Source organism: Seriola lalandi, unplaced genomic scaffold (assembly GCF_002814215.2).
Source record: "Seriola lalandi dorsalis isolate HSWRI2012SDOR001 ecotype SW California unplaced genomic scaffold, Sedor1 jcf7180002054377, whole genome shotgun sequence".
Taxonomy (NCBI): Eukaryota; Metazoa; Chordata; class Actinopteri; order Carangiformes; family Carangidae; genus Seriola; species Seriola lalandi.
In genome coordinates this window covers 692,554-718,685 of record NW_019524930.1, presented here as the reverse complement: position 1 = coordinate 718,685, position 26,132 = coordinate 692,554, and the positions used below count along the sequence as shown (strand labels likewise).

Genomic DNA, 26,132 nt, shown 5'->3' with positions numbered 1-26,132 from the left:
GGGCCTAAACGTCATTCCAAGGGAGCTGCAGTGAATGTGGACTTCCCCAAACTTGAGTTATTGTAGTTAGTTCAGTCACTGGGGCAGTGTGACTTTGGTTTATGGGAACATCGCGCATGATAATAACAGAGTAGCCCTCTTTTTCAGTGTATTTATTTTAAAGCATTTGTTAAGTATGAATCACAGACATGGAGAGGTGGATTGGCGGTGGACAGTTTTCACACTGTTTTTAAACTTTCAGTTCACTTACGGGTCTCCCTCTTCTTATGACTTGTTCCAAGGGTCTGCATACACTGGAGTGGTGCACAGACACAGAAACAGGTAAGTTACGGGGTTTTTTTTTATTACACTTTTTCTTGCGAACTATTTAAACTTTTCTATTTTTGTATAAGCCTGATCAACAAGTTGCTCACGGGCGTTTCTTTCATCGCACTTCCCCTGACGGTGAAGGCTGTGCGCTTTTGTTGCGCAGTTGCCAGTAAAAACGCGATAACTTCCAAACTTCTCATCGATCGGAATGACCTCAGATTGGTGAAGATTTAGCCTCTTATGGTCATATGTAACTCTCACTGTGCCTTTATTATCAGCCTGTGTCTAAATGTGGCTCGAGCTTTGTCAGTGTGGCCATAGGTGATAAGATCCAGATAAACGCAGGAATGTCAGTGATTACTCCAATCTCTCATCTGCAACAGACCATTAGTGCATTTGCAACTGTTTCCTGATAATTTAAAATAGACTAGGAAGAAAGGAAAGGAAGAAAACTGAAATAAAACCCTCCGGAGAAAGTTCACTAACGCATATGGAACTAATTATGATACTCTTATTGCCAATTTACTTAAAAAGTCCAGCTATTTTCTGTGGTATTTGCAGAGTTTTCCTCTAAAATATTTCTTGCTAAAGTATTTCTTGGAGCTCTTGTTTATTTCTGCCTCTCTCCTCAGGAACTGGTGCGCCTATGTGGTGCACAAGAACGTGAGCTGCGCCGTGCAGGGGAGTGTGGAGAGCTTCCAGGAGCCCGTGGTGGCCCCCTGCCCAGCCTACCAGCCAGACTGCCAGCAGCAAGTGACGTGAGCATCCGAGGGGGGGTGTGGGGGTGGGGGATTAGGGAAAGGGTCTTGGGTGCATGTTTAGATGTATGAGACAGACTGGAGTTCTGATACAAAATGTTTCTTTGAAGGAGACCTGGAGGCAGAAATGTTCACAGTGAGCAAAGAGACTGGCAGAACCAAAAATGCACAGCTTTCTGAAAAAGGCAAAATGGTTGAATAGGAAAAGTAGCCTAAACATGACTAGAACTATGATAAACATTAAATTCCAAGGCTCAAAAGTGGGTAGCGATTACTGGTTAGCGGTAGGGATGAGGTTAGGTTAAGGTAAAAGAAAAATATCAACAGGGAAACACACTTTGGTTCACCCAGAAGCTCCTAAGCCTTGGACTCTCATGTCAAACCTAGACCTGTATCTGAAGAAAGGCCAGACTAAGTCTTGGTTCTAGGTTTATAGCCAAAACTATGTTCCAAGTTGAAGCGACAATTACTTGCTAATCCCAACCAACACATTCCACTCCCCTCAACACACTTGTGTGTCTTCTACAGGTAAACATACCTGCACAATTTCTAACACAAAATACAAAATATACAGCATCGTTAGTAAAAATGTATTTCATGTACTGTTGTTAGCATTAGCATGTTGAACAGTAATACAAATGTGTGTTGTCCCAAAGAAGATAAATCATTTTTGGGACAAATTCAGAATGCTCAACGTCTGAATTTGATTTGAAGATTTGATGTTAACACTGTTTGCATTTGCATCAATGTCATCTCCATACCTGTTTATACTGTTCAGGGTCCATGGTTGGACTGGCTAGGTTTACTATCAATAGCTTGGGTGAGAGTTACGGTCTAACACTTAGAATTGGGCCCAAGAATTCATCAAAAGTAAAACATTTGTGGGGCTATATCTTATTTTTATGTTGCTTCGCGAATTGATGAAAAAGCTCATCATTATCATTTACTCAGAATGTTTATTCATATTAAGGCCAGAGATCCCCTTTGCCTTTTTGATCTACCACTTTTTTTTTTTACTTTTACTTCAGGAAACTTGAGTTTTTTTGGCATCATTCATCATAGATTTTACAAATTATTTACACCTGCAGAACAGATTCGGCTCTACCTCTTTAAATCTGCATATTTGTGCATCTAGTTCCATCTAGTATTCGAATATAACAGATAACAGATGGCTCACAGCTGTTGATTTGTCATTAGCAGGTATATTGGCCCTCAATTTAACATAACTCGATGTCCTGTTGTAGCTTTCATCATCGCTCTGTGCTATCATTTCGTCCAGGAAAGCACATCAAAAAGAATCTTATCCGAGTTGTATCCAGGAGCTGCACCACTTCACCACACCTCTGTGCTGAATTAACGTCCCTGCACATAAACAGTTGGGAGTGGTGCAGAAGATTTATTATAGGAATTCAAAGTGCATTTCAAATGTGAATTAAATTACAAAATTTGCTTCTTGTGTATATTTTAAGATAGTTTTTTGTTTATTTTGTATGTCTGGACTGGCTGTATTGGCTTCCCTCACCACTACAATTTTCTTCCTTCCCTCTAACTTCATGTTCGAGTAACACACTGTTTGATTTAAGCCCACAAATCAAACAAATCATTATGTTCCTCAATAATGAATTCCTGTAAATGGGAGTATTCATACCAGTAATTAGTAGTAAGGGTTGTCAGTAATTCTGTGCAGGGAGATTTTGTATTGCAATCGAATGAGTTTTTACTTTGTGAATCATTATTAGTTGTGAAACAAAACTTGCTTTTTGTGGTTTAGCTTTGTGATCCACTCACACAAACACAAGCACAACAGCCACTGTGATGTGGAAAAGATCCCTGGAAACTATTAATTCTTAGGTCACAGGAGCACATTTCCAAGTTTCTGAGTAAAGCAAGAAGAGTTGGAAGTGAGGACAGACACCTCAGGTTTTCCCATTTCTAAGTTATGACATACATTATTGGCTTCATATTATCTCATATTAGGATGAGATTTGAGTACACATTGTTGATTACAGCTGGACTTTGAAGTATTATTGTTCCACAAGTTTTCAGTTTTACTTTTTTTTCACTTCTATTTGTCGATATAAAGTAGTGGTATCAGTGAGGGTGACAGTTGGGAAATGTGCAAAGATAACTGTTTCGACAGCAACTTTCCAGATGTTTTGCATGACATGACCCCTGCCTTCAGGGAAGTGATGTCATCTATTGTTTCTTAGAGAACTGTTTGCCTTGGCTTGAAAGTTTAATCTTCATGCACTGGGAACAGCAGAGAAGCTGAAAAATGTCCATGCCCAAAAATCTGACGTTTTGGGGATTGCAGGAGATCCCAATAAAAATATATATTATTGGAACAGTTCCAATTTTTGGAAAAGCAGAGTCACTCTTGCATGGACAAACAACACGTTTCCCCAAAAAGACAGGAATAACACTGATAACACTTTGCAATGGTCAATTTTGTCATGGACATGAAGTTCAGTGTTTCCCATTTCATGTTCACGTTTGCTTGATATTTTGAAAAAGACAAATTATTGATTACGCTGCTTTTTTCTTTACAGATATAAAACTCGGTTTCGACCCACATACAAGATTGCCTACAAGACAGTCACAGAGTTAGAGTGGAGATGCTGTCCTGGTTACCAAGGCCCAGACTGTAAAGATTTAAAACCACCCCCAGATCGACAAACAGTGCAGGGAACGCACCCTTACCTCCCACCAAATCCTGGACATACAACCAGACACACACAGAGTAAGACACAATTTTTTTGTTCCACCATCTGTGTTATTGTCCATTACACTATATTACAATGTATTGTCAAATTTTACCACTAGTATCACTAAACCGCTAAATTAAACCATTGTTCTCATAGAAGACACAACCATTTGTTTGGATCTTTTTTTTTTTAACCTTTTTCTGTGATTATAGGGCCAGAGCGGAGAGAGACAGGGCACCATGAGACGAGGCACAGTGGGACAGATAAGGTGCGTCTCCTGGAAGGTGAAGTTCAGCGCCTCTCTCAGACAGTCCTGGATCTCCAATCTGCTTTGTCAGGGTTAACTGCCAACCTCCGCACAGACCTGCAGGAAGACACAAAGAAGGTGCTGGTGACACTTCTTAACAACATGCGTCCACCAGACAGTGCTGCGACCGCAGGCACAGAGGAGAGCCCAGCAGTGCTGGATGGACATCAGGCTACCAGAGGTGGGATTGCGGGAGACAAGGCCATAGAAAAAATAGTGGCGCGGTTGGATGATATCAACAACGCACTGAAAAGTAAGGACGAAGCTTTGGAGGACCTAAGAGGAACCATGACAAGTCACGAGGGGCAGATACGTGTCCTCATGGATGCCTCTCAAGCTCAGGCTCCAGCCATAACGGAGTTTGATGTTGTACAGACCTACATTGATGGAAAATTTGAGAAGCTGAAGACTGAGCTAGACCAGAATGTGGAGGAACACATGGCCAAGCTACAAAGCTCATGCAATGACAAAATCCAGAACTTGCAGAAGACCTGTGAAGACAACCGTGACCATGGTTTGGTCAGCCTGACCAAACTGGTGGACACCAAGGAAGCTGACCTGAGGAAGGAGATCCGGGCATTGCGTCTGGACATGGCCGCTGCAGATGGACCTATTCGAACTCAAAGGCAGACAGATCCATCCGAAGAGAAAGAGGATCATAGTGACCACAAAGACATGTGGCGTGAGATTGAACGTATTGCAGAGGCTAACCGCATCCTGAATGTCCGCATTGACAATGAGTTGTCACACCTATCTGCACCTCAGGAAGACAATGATTTCAGCACACTGATCGAGGAGCTGGAGGCACGTATAAATATCACAGAACAAAACGCAGAGACTCACTGTTTCTACATTGAAGAGAAGTTGACCCGTACAATTGCAGAAGAGGTGGCAACACTTCGGCAGCTTCTGGATGAGCGTCTGAACAATGTGGAGGACCGGTTTACGAACATGCTGGTGGAAATGAGCAACATTTCATTCCCAGGGATGTTTGGTGAGTCCATGGATGCCCTCGAAGCACAAGTCAACAACAACAAGTTTCTCCTGGAAGGTTTGGAGAATAAGATCAATGCTGTTGGAGAGTTGTGCTCTGCCGGATGTTCAGGCTCAGGAATTACTGCAGGTGCAGCAAGTTCATCAACCACATCTGATGGCCTAGGAAACATTTTGAAGGACCTGAGCCGGTATAGGAATGACTTGGATGTTCTTCACACAGATGTCACTACCAACACAGACAAGCTCAAGCAACTGGAGGACCTGGTTGAGAGACAGTCAGTTGCACATGACAGACGTGCCAAGACAATGGATGACTTCCAGAAAGGATTAATTAATCTCCAAGATAATGTGCTTGGTCTGGCTGGTGCTGTTACGGGGTTAAGTGACTCTTTGAGCAAATACAACCAGGATATGCACAGAATAAACTCAACATGCTGCCATGCAGAGCAGACTGGCGCTGGGAATCCAGCATGGGACCACCGGGCATCAGTCATTGCAGTACCTAGTAGTCAGGCAGACGACACCAGACGTCAGGTGGAGGAGCTGAAGAACGGGCTTGATACGCTCAGTAGACAGGTGTCCACTGAACTGAGACAGTGTAAACACAACACACAGGGTGTTTCTGACGGCATTTCTGCTGTGGATGGACGAGTGACCAGACTTGAAAAAGTGTGTGGAAGGTTAGATGGGATTTCTGCTAACATCAAAGACCTGAAAGATGGGCTGGAGAGACATGTTGGCGGTCTACGGGACTGTGTCTACAGGATGAATATTACCTGTGGAAATCATGGCGCAGAAATCATTGCACTGCAGAATTCCTTGCAAAGGTTCCAGGCGCAGCTGTCTGCGATAGCCAAACATGTTTTGAAAGACGTCACTGCCAAAGAGCCAGGTGAGTTGGTGGTTCGTTGATACTTCGATAACATCATTGGCTGTCTGTGGTAGTGTCTTGAAAAGGAAATTATCACAGGACCTTCTACGCTTTCACTGAGATAAACCAAGTCAATGTGAGGTCATATTTATCAATATTTCCATTTTATGCATAGCAACCTTGAATCCCATATTAAGAAGCTTTATTACTATTGAACATCAAACTCTGTTGGAACTGATTATTATTTGTTTCGAAAATATGCACATCCTTGATATTTGATGTCAAGACTCTAACTTGGTCACTCCCTGAAAAGAAGCAGAAAGCTCAACACAACAGGGATGATTAAATTACATCTGGGGAAACCTAGAATCAAGGCTGGGTATTGTGCATTGTATCATCTGAACATGTTTAACGCAAAAGTGTTTATAGCTTTTTAGAACAGCCACACATGGAGGCAGGCTGTAAAGTTCGCTGTCAATGATAGGCAAGATGAAGTAATCATTCAAGTGGGGATAGTAGTACACACTTTTGGGCAGGCCTTCCTCAAACACATTTATAGAATTCAGAACTCATTTGTACATACAATCAATGAACGACAGAAGTAGCTGCATAAAGAATGAAAAAAGAGAGCTTGAAAGAGAACTTCAAAATTCTCTGCCTACTTTCTCACCTCTGCAAACCTGGACAGCTGCTGCGTAACATTGTTGGATCCCGCCTCCCTTAGGGGAGGGGTTGAAGTTAAACTGTATCAAGACAGCAATTAGGTATAGATTATGGCACAATTTTGCTACTGAAAAGTCCATTGGCTATGCCATCTTTAATGGATTCCCCCATTAGCACGGTCAAGCACTGAAATGCACTCAAAAGAAGTTGGATAAAGATACACTAACTAAATACACAATCTTTTTTCAGCTTCCTCCCCAACTTTCAACTTATCAAGTGTGATTAACATCTGTGTAAACACAAACTGTTCCTGAAGATAATCCCCCATATAATGCACTCTGCTTGCCTGGTTTACATGGAGGCTTCGAAGGAAGGATCAGATCCCATGAATGGCCAAAGGGTATTTCCCGGAGTGGGAGGACACAAGTTCACTGGGCCTCCTGTGCTTGCCTTGAGTATGTCATTCAATATGTCCCGGCACCAAGAGGCAGAGGCCTACATTGGAAACTTCCTGTGGCTTAGATTCATGTTGTCCTAAGAATTCCTCAGTTTTAATGTAAGGAATGTGACAGGTAAACTGAATCTTGAATTTGTACATGCCCAGCTACGTTTATGTTCCGGTCTCAGCCCCTCCTAACTATAATTTACTTGCACTGTTTCGTGCCTCATTACTCCCTTATGTAAATGTCAGAACCCTAACTCTAACCCTTGTAGATTGTTCCATCTTGCCCACTCCCTTTATGACCATGTTGAGCTGTGAGGTCTTCTTTCCTGCACCATGACATAGCTTTTTTACTCATACCACAGAACCTCAACCTTAGTACTCAGTCTAACAGTACACACACACACACACACACACACACACACACACACACACAGTCTCATACACAATACACCTCCCTCCCTCCTCCCATTCCCCTTACACATGTACACATACCAACCTCCAGAGATTCCCGTAGGGTGACCTCAGCCTTATGAGCAGAGTCTGGTCCTCATTAAGGGCCCTGACTCACTGCTGGAGCCAGTCTTGATGGAGAGAGGAGAAGCAGGGCTCCACACCCAGGACCAGATGCTTCGACTACCCTCAGCTGTGATGTCATTACTTGGGCCCCATCAATGGTGCCTCCCTTTCTTAAACCATCGTCCAAAACAGTCGTGTGATAGGGACCTGAGGAGAAATGGAAGGTGGATGGATTAATGGTTGTGGTGTGAGAGCCTGAGTGCGTGAAGGCATTTTGTATTCCATTTCACTCTTTGCCAGATATGGCCGGTTATTTCCAAACTGTGATATTTGATTTCATTACCGTACATGGAACATTATACTGCACCTCTGCCCAGCATTAAATCAGACAGAACTGTGCGTACTGCAGCAGGACTGTGAAATATGTTTGTCAGGGATCCGACTTCATGAGTACAGTTTATATAATACTAGCATCTAAGTATCTGAGTATATTTAAAAGAAAAGTTTGACATTTTGGGAGATATACTTTCTTGACACTTGTTAGGTGAGAAACTTGACAGCACACATATTTGTAAGCCAAGTATGAAGCTACTATCAGCAGCTGGCTAACGTAGCTTAGCATAAAGAGTGGAAACATGGGTGGCACAAGTTCACTATGTAATACATTATATTTTGTTTGTTTAATCTGTACAAAGGGTAAAATGATAAATGGTATTTTATGGGGAGGTTATGAGACAGACTCTTGGCCGGGAGCAGTTGTCAGGCAGCCAGTTGGTCACATCACTCCTTGTAAAGCAATTTGCTGTGTCATTTTTACACCTCTGTTTTTGTACTGATTAAACAACAGGCACTGGAAGTCAGAATTTTTTCCTTTTGGACACAGTCAGGCTCACTATTTCTGTTTGTTCCAGTCTTAAGTACTAAGCTATGTTAGTGGATTACTGGAGGTAACTTCATATTTACAGAACAGACATGATAGTGGTAGAGGAAATGTGATTGATTGATACCGAACTCATGTCTGAGTGGTAAATAGAAAGCTACTGCCTGTGGCTGATTGGAAATAGGGGGAAAAAGCTAGACTGGCTCCAAACATAACAAAATCCACCTCTAAATCTCACAAATTAACCTCTTGGAGTCTCTGCTGGTTGTCTAGCAACTGGTCCTGATCAAATAATGGTTTGGCACATAAACTGCAGTAATGTGAAACTGGTTTTTCGTACAGATTTGTGTGGATTTACCAAACAAGATACAACATGTTAATTAGTGAGTTTTATTAGTGAAGTGCTGGTTGGTGGATTTTTGTTACTTTGGACAGAACCATGCTAACTGTTTCAAGATGTTGTGCTAAGCTAAGTTAGCCAGCTGCTGGCGATAGCTTTGTATTTGCAAATTAAGAAAATAGAGCGATATCAATCTTCCCATACAATTTTTGAGAGAATATGATGCTCTCACTCGGTGTCTGTAGTCTGTATCTTAAATCTCAGGAGATAGGGAGTTGAGCTGTGTGGTCGAGGATTTAATGTGTTCCTCAAGCTTGGGAAAGAGAGAAATAGTCTAAATAGAGATTTAAAAAAAAAAAATTCCATGAAAGATCCCAGTTCTCTGGGTGTGGTGGTGGTTGAGAGTCTACTGAAATGTTTCCTCTCTGCTCATATTCTCATATTCTCCACACAGTCATATGAAGACCCTGAGGAGGCTGGGAACAGATGAGGTGTTGTAATAGCATAACTGAAAGATTAACTGGAATAGCTTTGCCCTTACTCAATGTGACTGCTGAATGGAATTGTGTGACTTCAGTTGCAAAATGTTGGCATTGATTCGCCCTCAGCAGCTGCTGCAGCAGGGGTTTACTACAACTACACCACAACTTGTGCGTGTTTGTCTCCTGCTGTTGTCTTTCCGATAGGGAGTTGGAGTTAAACAGCTGCTGAGGTTAAAGCAGACTTTAAATCTTGTGTCATTTAAAAGTCTAACGCTTTTTGTTATTTTAAAATGACATAGGATTAGCAGGTTTTTAAAAACTGCTTGATAGAGGTTATTAGGAAATGTAGAAATACGGAAAGTACTTCTGTTCTCAAAGAGCTTCAGCGTGCTGTTCCTTATTCAGACAGTGACTAATCAGCCGTCTTGTGCTGAATTTTCTCATTTGATTCTCAAGCTGTTTTTTTTCTACTCCTCCTTCTTTTTTGGAGGCGATCCCAGTGTAGCTCAAATCACTTTCCTGTCGTTTCCTTCTCCCTCACTCTTATCTCTGAATTGCTGTCCCTCATCGCTCTCTCCTTCTGTCTACTTTTTTTCTTCCGATTTGTCCTTCCAAGAATGCCAGAGGACTTTTCTTTCTCCTCTTCCTCCACCCTGTCCTGTAAGTATGTATTGACAGAGGAGGCTATCAAAAATAACAAAAAAGAAAAAAAAACTGTTTTATTAAAGCAGGGATAAAATGAATGCTTTGATTTCATGGATCAATGCTTTGCAATTGATCATTCTGACTTTATATCGGTGAGACAAGCAGTGAGATTAACTGTCTACTGTGATGAGGGAACACAAGAAAAACAAGACATCAAAGGCCTGTTTGAAGTCGAAGCGTGTCTGTAAGGAAAGAGTGGAAAATTGTATTTGACAGTGCCACACACACACGCTGTATATATTTAGTCAGCACTGGAATTTTGAGGGGGCGCTTTGACTGCAACAGTTTCCCCAGAGACATTTATAAATCCGTGAGGTGAGGTGTTTCCATCTCTGACCCAGGAGCCCATCTGAAAGTCTTCAGAGGAGAGTGGAGCCAGATACACAATGGGAGTCCCTGAGGTCTGCCATGCGGTGCACAATTTGAACCTCCCATCATTAATATCACTGGAGGAAAATGGGATGGAGGATGAAATTGTGTCCATGTGCATAGCGAGAAAAAGGAAAAAGAAAAATGTATGTAAGACTGTGAGTGATGCATTATTGTATGTGCGTGTAACCACCACACCCTGCTCTGTGCCCCTTGACACCATTTTCCATCGCGTGATCAACTTGTCTGCTGCAATAGTCCACGATGCTTTCAGACACGTTTGAACACTCATACACTGTCACCCGAATCTCAAGCACCAGTCACTAAAGAATCCCTCCCCCTATGGTGTCTCAATCTGCATGTAAACAATAACATCTGGTTTTGGTGATTCTCTTGGTTGCACCAATGCAGTCTTGTGTATGTGTGCGCCTTTCAGTGTGTTTCCGGACTTTGCGGTTGCCCCCTTAGTGAGACACAGGCTGAGAGCTCATGGGAAATATGCACTCAGGCAACTGGTATCCTGAAGGAGGCATAGGGAGGAAATGAAGAAGAGATTTCTTATTATCTCAGTACAAGATGATTGCTGGGTTTAATTTGTTTTTGATTATACATGTGGTTTCTGAGTAGCTTGTGGTATCACTTGCAGTTAGAAGGGAGAATTTGTTGATGGTGTTTTATTTGATAAAAACAGTGTCTGATTACTTTCATAATCCAGAGTAAGAAGCTGACTCTAATATAACATGATTACTTTCAGGTACTTTTGGATTGATCACTTTCCTCAGTACAAGACTGAACGCACTATATCATTCATTATAATGTTGAGGGCTATGGCAGCACTTACAATCATTATAAATTATTATTTTACGAGACACAAACGCAACAGAGACCCGTTCATCAAAAGTACACCTCAGACGTACTTTGTTTTTAAGGCTAACTGATAATGTTAGCATGCTAACATACTAAACTGAAATGGTGAACATAGCACACATTACTCTGCAGTATGTTGACATTTTCACTGTGAGCATGCTGATGTTAGCATTTAGCTCAAACCAGCGCAGTGCTTAGAAGTACAGCCTCACAGAGCTGTTGGCAAATCTGTGCCCTTGCTGTAAATAGAGTCCTGTGCTAGATCAGGTACCAGCCGATTGCCTGTGAGCTAATTGCCTTTCAGCTGGTACGCGTGTGTTTCAGCATCCATGGCCGACTGGTCTGAATGTTGATTGTCTACCAGCTGACCAGAAACATCCAATCAGATTCATACAGATGTACAGGGCGGCCTTTATAACCTGGCATTTTCACCAGTACACTACTTATACCTTCATGTCTACACTGCTTACTGCTGCATCACTGTTTGCCATCCCAACTTCATTATGTATTGAAACTTCTGGTATTGATGGCTTTGCTGAGACTTAACATTTCTGCATGTTTACAACAATCCCTCTGTAGAATAGTTAACATGCTTATTCTTCCTGCAGAGTCGTTGTTGTACTTTGTATCATTTGAGAGCTTCCCCAAAGAGCAGAGCCTTTTCCACCATAACCATTTGCAATAAGTGGTCATTTCCTTGATGTGTCTCTGGATGAATGACATTACTGTAATCCTGTTACATAGATTTATGCCCAACCTCACCCACAAGGTTCAACTGGCACTACAGATACAGTAGTATGTGCCCAAAGCACCAAACAAGCCATCTAATGTACAAACCCTTCACTGAATCTGAAATACAGCGTGACACAAATCTGTTGGACACCTGGTTGTGAGAAGGGGCCGACAGAAAGCAGGTACAGTAATTACTTTTTGTTATTTGTCCCCAGGACACTCTCACAGCGTCTCTGTGTTCACCTCAGAGGCCCATGTGATGTCTGTGCCCTCAGGGGGTCTGGCGAGCGGCCAACTGGTTTCCGTTCAGATGGTTCTCGTTGCCTAAAACTCAAATCGACCGCCTGGTTTGCTTTTATGAAGGGTAATAATAAAGGTAGCGGTTGAAATAAAAAAGCTCAGAGGTGCAGAGGAAGCCAGGTCTAATTTAGCTCGTCATCAGAGTACAAGTTATTAAGGAGGTTTCACAAGCGAAGGGAGGGATGTGGTCTGAATTTTATTTATTATTGGAGGCTTGTCCAATTGCAAACAGCATTTTCCGTAAAATTCAATTGGATTATAAGAAGAGACCTGGTGATAAAGCCTATCATATAGTGGGGAAGTGAATCGTAAACTGATATATTTACAACCTTTGCCACTTTTTCTTTTGCTTTTGCTTTCAAAGGAATGACCTTAAGACCAGAGAGGCCTGCGTCTTCGCCAGATACCACTCAGACCAGAACTAGAATACAACAAATCCATATCCCTCTAATCTTCCCACCGCCGCCGTCCAGCCCCAGGCAGCCTTACAATCCAAGCCAACCAGTGCAGCCCAACACACACACAAACAGGATCAGTCCACCAAGCCAGCCGTCTAGCCCCCAGCAACCAGGCCACCACACTCTGCCCCTGGTTCCCAGAAGGCCGGTGGTGGAGACGGGCGAGGCAGGACCTCCAGGGTACATCCGCAGGGTGACTGTGCGGAGAGGCTCTGAGCACTCGTCTAGCATGCCTGTCAAGGGATTTGCTGGAGCACCAGGTTAGTAGCACTATGATGACCTTTGGTTTTCTAGAGGACATTCACTTGCTGTACTTTGGATGTTTTTCATAGGTGATATAAATCTCTTATTTTCTATCTGTGTGAACGACAAAAAAAGTCTCATTTTAGTTTCACCATGTGGATTCATAGCACAAACTGGATTTGGCAATGCTTTAAATTATAGCCTGCAAATTATAGAGGCAAATACCAGTGAAACACAGAAATACATCTGTTGTGTGGATCCAGCATTGTGTCCCAAAACTTTATTACTGCCCAATGCATTTTAACAACCTTTTAAAAACATAAAAATAACTATTTTACAGTAACAGCTACAGATATTAACCCTTGTTCCCAAGTTTATCCTAATGATTTGTTCCCCCAAATAACAACAATCCACATTATATTAATAATAAAACATACTGCATATTTAAAAACAAAGCATTTTTGTTGGTACAGTATAAATATAAGTTTATAAATATAAGTTTGAACAAATGACACCATAACTAATTTAATTGCAGTATCAGTACTGTTACTTAGTCTTGTTACTCAGTAATAATAATACGGTGCCCAGTAATTATCAAACTGGAACTCTGGAAATTAAAAATATTTACAGCATAAAATCCTCTTCTTATCCTGCACTTATCTATTTGTCCCAGTATAAGTACAGAGTAAGTATTTATTGATACTTAATTTTTACTAAATGTAATTTGCAGGCTATAATCTCAAGCCCTAGCACAGATTCTGATACATAGATTTATAAGATGTGGGAATGAATGCTGAAACTGGAATCTGTCACAACTTCAATGACAAGAAGGATTTTTATGACACTCATATGACAGCATGTCTAGCGCCGTGCTGGCAAGGCTGAGCCAACATTACCACATGTGTGACAGAATATACGTATGTTCTTCTTTTCAACACTGCTGTCAATTCAAAGTCACATCTAAACTAACCAAGAATGACAGAATTTGGAGCTGAGCATGTGTCTGTTTTGTTCTATTTAGCAATTTTCACACAAGGAACCAACAACAGGCGTTTAATTATCCATGTACTTTTGTTTCTTTCTCACCCATGCATAAGATTTCTACTTCAATTTCAACTCAAATTGGACGGAAGAGGAAACAGATAGTCACAGATTTAGCCAGCTCTGGATTGAACTAACTGGACTGCCTTTGGGATGATTAGGGAAAAAAAGAATCAACAAAATAGGCTTTGTTTTAGCTCACATGGGCATGTATTGGCAGCAGAGTATTAGAGACAGCAGTTGTACTGTTACTGTTCACTGATAGTGTGGGAAGAGAAGCCATGTATATTCCTATTAGTCTAAGTATATGAGGTGGATATTCAAAATTCATAAAAAAAATCTTCAGGCGTTTCTCTAGAGTCATGAAAGTTGTTTCAAGTTTTCATTTATCCTTTTCTTTTTTGTTGTATCTTTGATGGTTTGATCTGGAACTAAAACAGCACACATACCTGCACGTTTGAATCCAGGTCAAGGCTTTGGGGAAACAGTAAACACCTAAATGTGCTCTAATTGTCCTGAAACAGAAAAAAATCTAAATCAACCTGACTCAAAATGCACTTGTAAAACCAAATTTATGCAGTCTAGATTATAAACTGTTTTGTCTTAATTTATATCCTCCCTGAGAAAAACTATCCCACTGTTGCCATAATGTTCAGATGGAAAACCAAACAACTGCCCCTGGCAAGAGTATTCACTAACCCGTCTCCACGGATGATAATAAAACATGATGTGTTTCTCATCTGGTTCTCTTGCAGGCTATCCCCCTCTGCAGCCTGTGTCTTTCAAGCCGCAATCAACCAACCACCAAGGTATTGTAGCAGTTCATTATCAAGTTAAATTGCATGCTTCTGAAGACTCTGCCATTCTACCACATCAGTGTAAAAAACTGGAAAAGTTGTGAATAATTTGTAGTCTTAGAGTGCGAGGGAGTGGGAACTGGATGTGTTTAGTTGAAGGAGGTGTGGGTGGACTGGGGAAGGATTTTAGCTCGTCTACAGGCACTTCCCCGGGCTGCAAGGCAAATGTTACATTCGCTGATGATGATTAAAGAAATTGTGTTGTTGAAATAGATAATTGCTATACTGACTGAAACAAAGATCTATTTTTTTTTTCTTTTTAGCCAGTCAGAAAAAGCACAAAAACACTGAATATAATAAATAGATTCTTTGTATTAATTTTGAAACACACATCTGGAGACTCATATGACTGAAACAGCTACAAAAATAAAGGTGTCAACCCTCTGGCAGTAGGAATACGTACTGACTTAACACTTTCTTCATTTGTACCTTGTACAAAGTTCCCATAGCGGCAAAGGTGCCATGGAACCCGATGCATCAAGCTCCAGTTGAATCACCAGGTAAAAATCCATCTGGAAATCATCTCTCTGCCTCTCACGATTTTTGTAACTGCATGGATAAAGAAAAAAGCATAAACCCCGTTAGCTCCAGTATGAAGACTAATGGAGAGGTTTATGTAATGGGTTATATTCCGTCAAATGAAGTGACAATTACGCAGTAATTCATCTTTGAAGTGAGACACTGACTCACATGTTTCTGGGTCCAGTTTCTGTGGACAACAGCGCCTTTGCAGATCCCTTCTCCTTCTCCGCCGGCCTCACACAGCAATCCTTCTCTGGAGACTTTGGCATCATTCGCTTCAACAGGATTCTAGTCAATGACGGTGGACACTACAATCCCCACACGGGTACAGCACACAAACACACACACACACACACACACACACACACAAAATATATTATGATGTATTTAATGAAATGCATAACCTGGTGACTGCAGAACAAATGTTTGTATCTTTTTTTCTTTTAACTTATCACCAGGACCCTGTTCCTCAAATGTGGTTAAACGAAATTAGGTTCTTTTATGTGATAGTTTTATTTTACTATGTATTATATTGTATGGAGTTCAAAGCTACACTATAGCCAATATTTTCATATAAACAGTGTGTCAGATGACTCAGATGACTGTAATGTGAGGGGGGATCACTCGTAGTGATGAATCACAGAAAATTCTCACTCAGTTTCGTACCACCCCTAAGCTCCATGGAGCATTTGAGCATCTATCAGCTCATTGTTTGGGTTCTACAGGTGGATTCAGCTCCTGCCTGGAGGCGGGTTTGACATGAGGAAGAAAACAAACGTATACATGGGCAACTATATACAAGTATAAAAGAAACAATCAAAATATAAACGCATCAGGGCGAGCCACGTGCAGTTTCATCACCCTCATCAGCATCGTTTTCAGACACAGCGAGCAGGAGTACATGAATATTGGACTTACATTCATTAGAGGCCATGAGACATGACACATGACTTCATGACACATGACTTCATATGAATATGTGAATGTTGCTATGTGTCTGTTGGATGAGCAAATTAGCAAATGTTTGCCAAAACAATTTTATAAGGTGATAATATATCAATTTTTATGTTACCCAACAGAGTGTGATGATTTCGCAATACCTCATTTAAAATCTGAATTATATCATCATTTCTAAAATGTTGCCTCTAAGAAAATGTCATATCTCATATTTGAAAATGAATTCACACAAGGGGACCAGCTTAAGCTTTGGGCATCATCTACAGTACAACTGCATATCTTAACAGTGCATTTACACTTCTCTATATTCAGCCTTAAGGACAACTCCAGTCTTGAAGAATAAGGCCCAGGAGTAAAAAACACGTGATTCTATTCAACAAAGTGGAAAACTAGATCCATTTAATCATACACCAGACTCATTTTCTTTCCCTTTCTTACTTCCACAGGGATCTTTACTGTACCTCTGGATGGCCGATACCTGATTTCAGGTCTGCTAACTGCAAGGCAGGGTGACCGTGTAGAAGCCGTGCTGTCAGTGTCTAACCGCAGCGTTCAGAAGCTGCAGAGCTCAGCGGGGCCTGTAGTGGGTCAGCACCAGGGCTCAGCCAGCGGTAACTGTGGCTGCGGCGGCTCGGTGTCCTTCAGTCTGATCCTGCCCCTGAGGAAAGGAGACCGCGTGGGTCTGGTGAGGACCGGAGGCCAGCTGGCCACCACCGAGGCCAGGGAGATCCTTTCCACCTACAGTGCCATCTTCCTGTATGCACCACAGGCCAACAGATAGCTGGAGCTCACATGGACACAGAGAGCAAGGACTAGTTTGTTCCCGGATATCTGGAAATGTTGAAGCAATCAAAAGTTTTCACTGATTTGCTGAGATGCGGCTACTTCGCCACTGTGTGAAGATCCTGTTATAAATTCAAATAAGACGTCATTACATTGCAATTTCTAAACCAAGATACCTGAACGCAAGAAGTAGGATTCATTCCTACTATATTTGATTATCAAGTTGCCTCTTTGTACCTATTGTGAATGTCTTTGAATGTCTCTGTAAAAGTGTATATAAATTAACATTAAAATTCATAAAAATTTAATTTTTATTATAACAAAACCACTTCAGAGACTCAGTACACAGTGTGGTCAACATGAGTAGAATATATTATTGCTGGTTAGGCCATAAACCTTGATAAATCACCTTTAAGCATGAGCTCAGTTCATCTTACTGTGTAACCTACACTGTAGAAGAAGAGAATGATTAATGATTAATAAACATACATGAACAGATTAATGTGGAAAAGCATGAGATTTAGCAACACAAGCTTTTATTAATGTCACAAACTTGGCCGGCACTGAGAGAGACTAGGTTAGAAGGCAAAAATCCCCATTTGGGTCATTACGTAAAGTGGGTGTGGATGAAAAATAAATTTCCCCTTCTCTTCACTCCTGAGATTTAGAAAGTACCCCAACAGCAAACTTTAAGAACCAGAAGTGTATTTAACCTTCAGCTCAGCCTCTGCTAACCTTTCAAAAAAAAAAAAAAGAACAAAAAAAAAAAGAGAATAATACTTATTTCTATTCAGTTAACCAAATAACAGCACACTGAATTACTGTTTTTATAAATTTTTCATGTTTGTATTATTAAATAAAACAAACTGAAATTCAGAACGACCTGAGGGATCCACTGCAACGCTCATGTATTGTTACTTAAAAAATAAGCAATAAGGTAGAAGTTGCCCCACTAGCCTGTGGTTACTGTTGAACTTTGTGACTCTGACTCAGACAGGAGACAGGAAATGTGTAGCACACAAATGTATTCAGTTAGAAACTTTATTTAATACAAATTGGACCACAAGCCACACTTTGTTAGCTTTATTAGGCCTGTATTTTTTTTTCTTCTTCTTACAATGGATATTCTTCTTTTTAACATACTTTGAACCACATTTCTATAGAAATCAAACACAGCATACACTTAAAGTATTTCTGTTGGTCAGACACTATGAAACAACAAGCATTACCTCCAAACAGAACCAAACAAACAGTCCCACAAAAAGATCGTACACTGAAGAAGAAATAATAAAACAGAAAGGCATCAAAGACAGAAGAATGTGACTGAATGTGAATTGAATCAGTACATATACTGGATAATTTTCCACAGCAGTTGAGCAATGAGAACAAACATAATTATATACCACGTATTCCAGGATCATAGAGTATGAAGTGTGATTCTTCCACACAAGATGCTTTTACTTTCATAGAAAGAATGGAATTCATTTTGTTAATTATAAGATATATCTATTTGACTTCACCAAACTTCTTAGAGAACAAGCAAACGTATGAACGCAAAACACGCATCTTAATTATCACAAAAACATCGGTGTTACAGAATGAATGCAGAAACACTTCAGCCAAATAATGACGACTGATATCTGGATGGCGATATGGATGTAGCGCTCATCGTCAATTGTGCTTTCTTTTTTTTTTTTTTTCCCTCCATTAAATGGTTTTGTCTGTCATGTCTCGCTCCTGCTCCTTTATGATTTTTAGCCCTCGCTAGCACATCCCATCATCTTACAGTTACACTCGTGCTGGAGGTATGATCCATGTCTGTGGAGTGGCACATCTGCCCACAATTGTTTTCCTAAAACTTAAACACATGATGCCAGAGAAGCGCTTCAAAAAGCTTCCTGTACACAGTCAAGTATTTCCTGTTTATTTTCCAAAACAAGACCCAATGGCTCTTCCTCTTTTCACCAGAGGTATAAGATCAGTCATTTCTTTGCCCCCCCAACATACATACACACACACGCATGCGCACGCATGCACACACACACACACACACACACACACACACAGAGGTTAAGAGGTGACTGTGATACTACCTGTTCAGCACCACAAAAAAACATTATTTTGTTTTTAAGTCCCACATTTTGCCTTGCAACCAACAAATAAACAAACACCTTTCAACAGTTACTTACATTGACATATTTCAGAATAGCTGATTTGTCTGTGATGTCAGAGGGTCACTCACACAACTAAGAGGTAAAACTACAAGTCTTCATCCTGCAGTAATTGCATACTCTGGTCTACTGTCTACAAAGACCTTTAGAGAAGTGCATGTGGGTGAGAGGTGTGCTGAGTTGTAAATCTGCGTCTCTTGGTGCAGCTTAGACAAAAGTGCGTTGGATAAGTCTTGGTAAAGCCACTGGGGGAACATAAGCAAAGGGTGCATGATCCTGTCACCCCAACAGCAGCAGTACTCAGTGATTAGGTATAAACACACACATACACGCACACACGCACACACTTGCATCATCCCGCAGGCATCCCACAAGCCACGTCACAAACGGAAATCCTTCATTTTAAGCTCTTTTTTAGATCTGCTTATTTCCACTGTTCCAACTCAAGCGCTATCTTTACATTTACACACATATTGTAATACAAAATCTGCGGATTCTGAGGTTTGCTCAGGAATGTGTATGTGCATTACATGTTGAAAGCATCACTGTAAAACAAGGAATACAGGTCATGGTGAAAATGGTCTACAAGACTTACAAAAAAAAAGTTCATACAAGGCCGAGCAGTTACTGTTAAGTGCATGTTAACCTGTGACCAATACAAAATACCAATTTGAAGTATTTCCACATTGCATCTGTGATAAATGACTTTTTCAGACAAGCAAAGGCATCACAATAGAAATCAATAACTTAAACATATCAATTATCATAAATAATGACTGCATTGTTAACAAAACACACTTGATTCGCCAGAGCTTGAATAACAAAATAAACATTAAAATAACAGCAAGACAATAAATCATGAAGCTGCTTCATTTTGTTGTTTTTTTTAAGTCACACCTAACTGTGCATCTTCACATACTTGTTGCCAAAAGTATGTCCCAGGTACAACCTTGAATATTAACAGTTCCAAACATGCCTCCGAAAGTTGTCAGGTCTCCAGGGAAAAAGCGGCCGCCAGCACTGAGCCAATAACCACAGTCTGTCCAGAGTGTGAGGAACAAAGCTGAACACCTACGGTAGCACTCTTGTTCTTTTCTACAGTAGGTTGCTGGAAATTGAAGAGTGTGAATGGTTCATTGTTGGTGTAGCCTGTTATTTGCCAGCCACTATCACTGTTTTACTTATTTTTTTTAGAACGTAATAAAGCCTCCAAATAAAAGCTGGAATCCCGCATCTAGGCAAACATAGCAAAATATCTCTGGTGCCCTGTGTTAATTGCTTATCCTGTTTTAATTAACAGTGTCTTTTTCGCTTTGAATATTTCATTTCACTTCCTTAGGGTGTTCAGAAAATGTGAAAATAAAAAAGTAATTCAAGAAAACTTCCTTCTGCACAGCCCAGGCTCTAGTGCAAAGGGCTACTGCCTCGTGTCGGGCTTCTGTCGCTCCCCTGATGGTAAAAGCAGATCTTCCTCTCTGCTAGAAGTTATAGAGAAAAGAGATGCATCTCCGATCTCTTTCCCTGTACAGTGATGGGGACTGAAGAGGAGTGCCTGCTGGGTCAGGATGCCTTCACAGGCATGAGGAAAGATGATAATTTAGTTGGTGATTAGTCTCTTGTCTCCCAGGGATGAGATGTTTCAGCAATTTTTCCATTAGGATTTACTGTTCTGGAGATAACTTCCACTTATCTCTCATGGGTACTTACAGTGAACCAACTTTTTTTGTGTTTATGGTCATAACCCTGTTACTGTGTCACACTCATTGTAGAGTTGTGTATGTCTGAGTACTATGGAGGGAAGTTGGGGTTCCAGTCCACGTGTTTTCCTGGAGATGCATTCAAGTGCACAGTCAAGTCACATGTATATGTATACCTGGGTATCCATATGTGCTGGATCAGAGCAGTTCATCCGGGTTGATGTCTGGTATGGGCTGTCTCCAGTAACAGAAAGAGCTGTACTCTGGCATGACAAAGGCCTCGTTCTGCTCTTTGCTCAGCAGCGGGAACACATGCTCCACCAGCTCACTAAGCCTGCCGTAGCTATGGAGGAGAAGCCGAGATCAGAGAGACAGAGTGAAAGGCAGAAAAGAAGGGATAGAGCGATAGGGAACACAAATCATAGAGTTAAATAATGAAATAAGGATGAATATTTATATATATTAATATACTGTATATATAAATTCTGAATGTGTTAGCAAACAGTTCCTACTTACACATCCATAAAACACTGCGCAACATCAGCATTCATTTGAAATTGTGTTTTTGGGCAGCTGATGAATCTGGGTCTAATATCGACCCTCCTTTTAGCTTAGTTTTCATTTCTATCAATTCCTGGGGGACATATCTGATTCTTTAGCTGCTAAATGCTCCACTATGTTCACGAGCTAGTCTCTAACCTTGTCTGTCTGCTGTTCAGGGCTGTGCAGGAAGCATATGGTCAGTTAAACAGTGAACCAAAACAGTAAAGCTGCGTTTCTAAAGCCAAAATAAAGAGCTGAAAGATGCTAAAGCGCTCCATAAAGCTGTGTAGAACTGCAGAGTTGCATGATAAATCTCTGTGGGTTCCTCATTACAACTACAACCCTTTCACATTACACAAAGTATTTTGGTTGATTGCTAACATAAAATACTGATTAGTGCAGCTTTAAGCAAATATTTCCCCTCCTTTAAAATATCCTATTCAATGGATATGTTACAGTACTAATTCATTCACATATATTTCGCACTCATAAGTTTATGTACTTACGATGACTTGTTGCCCTTGGTCTGCTCCTGGATCAGCTCTCCCTTGGGGTTAACTGTGAAGATCCTACACACAGGAACTCCTACCTCCTTATAGGCAAACACATCCTGCATGGAGACATGATGTTCAAAGAATTGATCTGTGATCCAAATGTAAACAAAATAGTAGCGACTGAAATCAAAAACACAGGACTGGTAACACTCCCAAATTTAAGCCAATGATTATATGTTTATGTTTAAAAGCAGGTTTATAACACCAACCAACTTGTATTTTCCATGTATGACAAGTTAAAAAGAAATCATTAAATCCTATATTTTTCTCATTTTCTCCTCTTACATAAAGGATAAAAAAAACTCATAGGGTCGTTAAAAGACATTTGAGATGAGAACACACTCAGTCAATTATGTAATTTGCGGAAAGTAGCATACACAATACACAATGACAAAGTGTGTTAATAACATTAACCACAGACTTCCTCCTTGTGTTCCACCTAATGCACGTAATGGTAATATTTCTAGACTGAATGTTTTGGTGGGCAAGAGCAGGACTTTGTGTGGAGGGAGGTGTATTGTGTATGAGACTGTGTGTGTGTGTGTGTGTGTGTGTGTTATTTTTTTGTTTTGTATGTTTTGGCGACCGTTAGAGGCAGACAGAGGTTTGATCGGTAACCCACTGCTTCATCTGGGTGTTGGTGTTTATGCAGCTGAAGACAGGACGCTGTGCCTGGCTTGAGCTCCCTTCCCCAGACAAAATCACATGGGACCATACTCCGCCAGTGACCTCAGCTCAGATTCAGCCCATTACTGAATTCATATGTTTGTGTCTGCTAATTGATAGCCAAAGTGTCATGCAGATCTTACAATACATCATGACTACATCGACTTCTGGAAAACACAGCTCACTGACATGTAAGAGCGAGCGCCGGAGTCTGACATCTTCAAACATCCATTAACTCACATTAGTTCTATTCCCAAAGGCGGCATAGAATGGCTGCTTGTTATGCTGGAACAGATTCTTGATGTCTGTAAGGCATTCAATCTTGAAGATCTCTGGTTTCTTCTCGATAACCTCCCTGAAGGAAACGGACAGATTGATTAAAGTGAAACATATATGCATGTGTTTACCATGGATCAAGAGTTAACTTGGCCAAATACATCTTTAGATTCTCTCAAAGATCTTTCTCTTACACAAACAGTATGTAGACATTTGATATACGGTGCAAAACATTTAAAACACATAAGTTTAATATAGCTTTTCTGGTGTAAGTCAAAATTCTAGGATAGTAGGCGTATTTTTGTTACATGTAAATGAAATTAAGTTCAGTTATACTATTGTTTCATGTGTATTTGAGTTGAGGGAGGAGCTGGGCACAGTGGGCAGTGGGCAATGAGAAAAAACCACATGACATTTAAGCCCAAAAAAGGCTACAGCTCTACCAGTATATGTGGGTGTTATGGTTGTTTAATTAATTTGACTTCAAAACATCACATCAGAATTGGTCTGGATAACTATTGCAGAGCTCCATAAGACGCAAACATTGATTCTCTGCTGAATTGTGCAAGGAATACAAAATAACTTGGAATAAGCTGCTTCGATTTTTGATGGTAAGAAATGTACACAAATGGCAGCCATCTCCTATAAATTTCCATCCACAGCTCAGCGCTACAGAGACATAAAAACATAAAATAAATCTCATTAACAGCAACAAAATGCTGAACAAGAGTATATTTCTAGAAGCTGATGACAAAGCTAGCAACACAGTTAACACATATTTAGTTAGAAATTCATGAACTGGAGTTTTCTGTAACTTTAACAGCCTCTGCGTAGGCTTGTTGTAATGAATGAGGATATGGAGAGTGTGTAGGATTCTGAGTCAGACAAACTTGGGGATATTTAATGTGAAATACAGTTAGCAGAAAAAAAGGATTTTACTTTTATGGGAGACAAACACGGAGTGGTTTGAAAATTAAATTGTGATTTGGGGGTATGGGGGATTTGATGTATACAATGACTGCTGGTAATAAGAAGTATCTGGCTTTAAGACACAGAAACTGGTAGCCATTTACAATGTACATACCTGTGGAAGGCAGAGAAGAGGCTGCTGGGAGACAGCATGAGAGGTCCCCGGGGCAGGATGGTGCCTCCATCATTGACCCACTGCAGGTAACCTCTTGTCATGTCAGCCATGCCAATAGCCCGAGCTGAGCAGTACAAGAACTTGTAGCCATTCCTGCCAGAGGGGAGAGTGGTGGTTAATGGTTGCTCAAATACACTTTAATATCATGACCCTCATTAGCAACTACTAAGAATAGCACTTTAATTAGATCAGTGATACTGGTTGCTTTCATAATGTGCAGAAGAAATACCAATCTAATGAAAATTTTACTGTGGAAAAATTCTATTTAATTATTATTACTACTCACTGTCACTACAGGCCATTTCCTTCTATGTGTGTTAAATTTTCTATTGTCTCCATGACTAAAGCAGCAAAGTCAGGTCAAGATTTAAGTGTTAACTCACAAGAGGAAGTAAAAGTGATATGGAGTTTCATGGTGTTTTTAGTTGTCTGCATAATATTTAAACTTACTGAGTCATCCACCTCAAAGCACCCCACGCAAACACTGGAAGAAAAAATCAACCGCATAGAGCTGTTTGGGAATCAAACCGAGACAGTGCTAATCACTGACCAGCCATTCATCCTTCCTCTGTGATTAATCAATGTTGTGCACTTACTCAGCTACTGAGTGGTAGAGCTTGGCAATGCCTTGGTGGGTCCAATCCTTCCCCAACTGTGGCAGGATCTGTCCAAACACATCTGACCTAAAACATTAAAACAAACATATATTAATGACGGGGATATCCCCATCTGCCACGTCCCTGACAAACAGGCTCAAAACAACCATGGCAGATGTACATCAAGAGTCAGAGAAAGCATACGCATGAAAGAAAAAAGCCGATCAGTAGTACCGGCTCTTCAAAAGAGGTCACATAAAGCACCATAACTACTTTACCATTCATCATAAATACAGAACATAATGGACTGCTCTCCACTAATGAGGATTACTGGCCCATAGGGGAAGTACTGTCTTAACCTAAGCTCATGATGGTGTGTGCTTACAGGCTGAAATGTAAATGGGCTCATTATAGCCCCCGCGCTCTTCGCCCTGATACACAAAGAAAGCCACATGTCACAGGTTGGCCTGAGGGGTCACAAAGATAATAAGCTGCGGTCAAACTGGACCTTTTTGATGTTGACCACTTATGAACCTCACAAAGAGTGAGCGTCAAAAAGGAAGCAGATATCAGTTTTGTATCAAATGAGACGAAACTGGCCTAAAGCTAATTGAAAGGCTTTAATTAATATTTGCTCTGTGAGAGGGACTTGAACATGTTGCTCCGAAAACTGCACAAAATGTCTAAGAAGGGAAACCAAATTATCTATAAAAGGCATTCATCATAATTCTCTCTTTTTTTCTCATTTAACGCTACATGATCCAATGTTCTGTAATATTATTAGTCACTGTTCAGTGAACAGCTAGTCATCAAATAAGAAGCCTCACTTCACAGTATATGGGTAATTCATAGACACGAAGAACTTATATAAATAGCATCACACCTCTACAGATGCTTGCTAATGCATGAATTTCTTCCTTAAATAATAATAAAAACTAGAAAATTCCAGGGAAATTTTGAGTGCCACGGGGGCTACTGCCGGGATGAGTACATGATTTATTTCCAGTGTTCAAAAGTCACCCTGATCATATTCTGGTTTTGAGAAATGTCTTGATATAAAAGACTCTGATATAAAACAATGTCACATCCCTCCATCATGTATTATGTGGGAAATATCTCATATTCTGTGTTGTTTTTTTTAATAAAACAAGAGGCAACATATCTTCAAACTGGCATTTAAAGGGTTAAAATCCTCAAAACTAATAAACATTTGGTAGGTTTGAGCAGAACTGAAGTGGTTTAAGAGATGTATGCAAAAAAAAAAAAAAGCAGAAAAAAATATTGCTATATGATGATTTTATAGCATTTTCTTTGTGTGTCCTTTTTTTGGACGCGAGGAACCCCAGAGGGTACAAAATGTGTTACCAGTGTATAATAGA

At 40.6% G+C, this 26,132-nt stretch overlaps 2 protein-coding genes across 6 annotated transcripts in view; one reads left to right on the top strand and one right to left on the bottom strand.

Moving 5' to 3' along the window:
• The first annotated feature begins 53 nt into the window (after nt 1-53).
• On the top strand, nt 54-18,833 carry emilin2a (elastin microfibril interfacer 2a). The gene is made up of 9 exons (XM_023408964.2): nt 54-321; nt 942-1,067; nt 3,617-3,807; nt 3,985-5,967; nt 12,610-12,963; nt 14,743-14,796; nt 15,285-15,344; nt 15,551-15,691; nt 16,770-18,833. The coding sequence occupies exons 1-9, from the start codon at nt 176-178 to the stop codon at nt 17,102-17,104; spliced, it is 3,390 nt and encodes a 1,129-aa protein (XP_023264732.1). The 5' UTR covers nt 54-175; the 3' UTR covers nt 17,105-18,833.
• The window catches only part of lpin2 (lipin 2), a 24,482-nt gene continuing 16,483 nt past the window's right edge, over nt 18,134-26,132 (bottom strand). For all 5 annotated transcript variants that reach the window (XM_023408967.2, XM_023408966.2, XM_023408965.2 and 2 more), the window contains 5 exons: nt 24,754-24,840; nt 24,098-24,250; nt 22,978-23,092; nt 22,024-22,127; nt 18,134-21,317 (listed from right to left, as the gene is read on the bottom strand). In XM_023408967.2, coding sequence (XP_023264735.1) covers nt 21,173-21,317; nt 22,024-22,127; nt 22,978-23,092; nt 24,098-24,250; nt 24,754-24,840 — 604 coding nt within the window. In that variant the 3' untranslated portion in view covers nt 18,134-21,172. The remainder of the gene's footprint in view (nt 21,318-22,023; nt 22,128-22,977; nt 23,093-24,097; nt 24,251-24,753; nt 24,841-26,132) is intronic.

What these genes read in the sequence shown, in the direction of transcription:
- emilin2a (XM_023408964.2), top strand. Translation starts at nt 176, where the DNA reads ATGAATCACAGACATGGAGAGGTGGATTGGCGGTGGACAGTTTTCACA. An exon ending in GGGATTTGCTGGAGCACCAG is followed by an intron (nt 12,964 to 14,742) that starts GTTAGTAGCACT and finishes GTTCTCTTGCAG; the next exon opens with GCTATCCCCCTCTGCAGCCT. An exon ending in ACACTACAATCCCCACACGG is followed by an intron (nt 15,692 to 16,769) that starts GTACAGCACACA and finishes TTACTTCCACAG; the next exon opens with GGATCTTTACTGTACCTCTG.